This window comes from Mus pahari, unplaced genomic scaffold, assembly GCF_900095145.1.
Source record: "Mus pahari unplaced genomic scaffold, PAHARI_EIJ_v1.1 scaffold_10912_1, whole genome shotgun sequence".
Classification (NCBI taxonomy): Eukaryota; Metazoa; Chordata; class Mammalia; order Rodentia; family Muridae; genus Mus; species Mus pahari.
Genome location: NW_018394068.1, coordinates 1 through 1,970, shown reverse-complemented (window position 1 = coordinate 1,970; position 1,970 = coordinate 1). Strand labels below are relative to the sequence as shown.

The 1,970-nt window shown below is 50.3% G+C and overlaps 1 protein-coding gene across 1 annotated transcript; it reads left to right on the top strand.

Moving 5' to 3' along the window:
• The first annotated feature begins 1,040 nt into the window (after window positions 1-1,040).
• LOC110315853 (spindlin-2A-like) lies at window positions 1,041-1,806 on the top strand. Its single transcript, XM_021189801.1, has one exon. The coding sequence runs from the start codon at window positions 1,080-1,082 to the stop codon at window positions 1,788-1,790; it is 711 nt and encodes a 236-aa protein (XP_021045460.1). The 5' UTR covers window positions 1,041-1,079; the 3' UTR covers window positions 1,791-1,806.
• The last annotated feature ends 164 nt before the right edge of the window (window positions 1,807-1,970 follow it).

The window sequence follows — 1,970 nt, the reverse complement described above, 5'->3', positions numbered from 1 at the left end:
AATAAATACACAGAATGAAAAAATGAGAAGCAGGCTTCCATGGAATCTACAGGTGGCAGGGGATTCGCATCCGCGTGACCTAGACAGAAGAACGCGCGAGCCCACCAACGGCACCAGGATACCAGCAACGGTCACTTCACCTGCCCTGCCACCCACTCAGACAACTCTTGCCAGCGCTGAAGGATCCTTCTTCTCTCACCTCTGGGAAGCGCTCCCTGGGCTGGAGGCCTTCCCCTGGCCTCCGGCTTTTAGCCGAAGTGGCCACAAGGTGTCCGGAGCCCCCTCCAGCAGCCACTATCTCTGGCGGCGGGACGCCAAGAAAGAGCAGGCTAAAAGGTGGGCGTCCTGGAGCGGTGGTGGGGGATGGGACGGCCCCGCAGAAGAAACAAACTAGCAGTGGGAACCCCCGCCATGCGGAAGACAAAGGGGAAGGGGGCGGGATCTGCGGGAAGCAGCAGGAACTGCTGATGTCCTCCAGAGCAAGGCTGAGGTTCTGGGCAAGGTGGAGTCCTGGGTGGGTACCAGGAGCAGCCAGGGAAAGCAGAGAGGACTGGGAGCAGCAGGCAGGGACGCTCTGGACACTAAGGTGGAGGGAGGAGAGGCTCTTTACAGCTCTTCCGGACTTCCTAACAGATTTGCAACTATCCCTTGGGGGCAGGGCGCAGGACTCAGCAGAGCACCTAATCACTGGGCACAGAGCAGCCAGCCACTGAGCAGAGTTGCTTGTTCCCCTGCTGGGGGATTCCTGATTCTATTGGACACCCGCCACTCTGTCACCACTCCTAGTACTTCCTAACCAGGGGCACTAGGGAACCCCGGAGACAACACCACACAACAGGTGCCAGGCCAAGTTTTAAGCTTCATCCTCATTTTCCTGGCACCAGCAGTTAGGGAAGAGCAAAAAGCTCGGAGGCACTCACTGGGAGTCAACTGTCTCTTTTACTGTCTCTTTTACAACTCCCTCTTTTACAGGGAGTCATTTACCCCCATAGTCAACTGTCTCTCCCCCTTTCACACTGCAGCCTTGGAGCCCTCCAGGACCCAGGAAGAAGAAGGGCAGCAAAGCTGTATAACAGGACATGGAAAGTTCAAAACTGACCAAGAAAAGAGCTGGTCAGAAGAGGCAGAGGAGCAGATCTCCAGCTTTGTCCCCAAGGAACATCGTGGGCTGCAGAATTTCTCATGGGTGGAAAGATGGAGATGATAAGATCACCCAGTGGAAAGGGACTGTGCTGGACCAGGTGCCAGTAAACCCCTCCCTGTACCTGTTGAAATATGATGGGATTGATGCTGTTTATGCGCTTGATCTTCACAAAGATAAGAGGGTACTGTCCCTTAAAGTTCTCGCAAAGAAGGTGGCATCATCCCAAGTCACTGATGCCACCCTTGCTGATGCCATAGTTGGCAAAACAGTTCAACATCTATTTGAGGGTGAGCATGGCTCGAAGGAAGAGTGGAGGGGGATTGTCCTGGGCCAAGCGCCTATCTTGAATAACAGCTTTTATATAACTTATGAAAGAGATCCCATATTATATGTATACAAGCTTTTGGATGATTTTAAAGCGGGTGACCTCCATATTATGGAGGGGTTGAGTGACCCCCCTCCTTTAGACATCGAACTGGAGCTTGAGGATGGACTGATAGGCAAAAACGTAGAAGACACCAAAAGTGATGGCTCCAAGAGGGCCGGCATGATCATTAATCAGTTTGAAACCAGTCCTAGACTCTACCTCATCAAGTATGAAGATGATGTAAATATATATGTCACTCACTTGGTGAAAGTGGCCTAATTGTTTATCACGGCATTGCCACAGCTGTAGAAATAAAATTAAAGTTGTAATTTCTTTGAAAATAAAGTTGAAGTTGTAATTTCTTTTTTTTTTTTGTTATCCATTTTAACTTATTTTATTAGATATTTTCTTCATTTACATTTCAAATGGTATCCTGAATGTCCCCTATACCCTCCCCCC

Bases quoted from the DNA above. Each gene is read 5' to 3' on its own strand.
- LOC110315853 (XM_021189801.1), top strand. From the start codon at position 1,080: ATGGAAAGTTCAAAACTGACCAAGAAAAGAGCTGGTCAGAAGAGGCAG.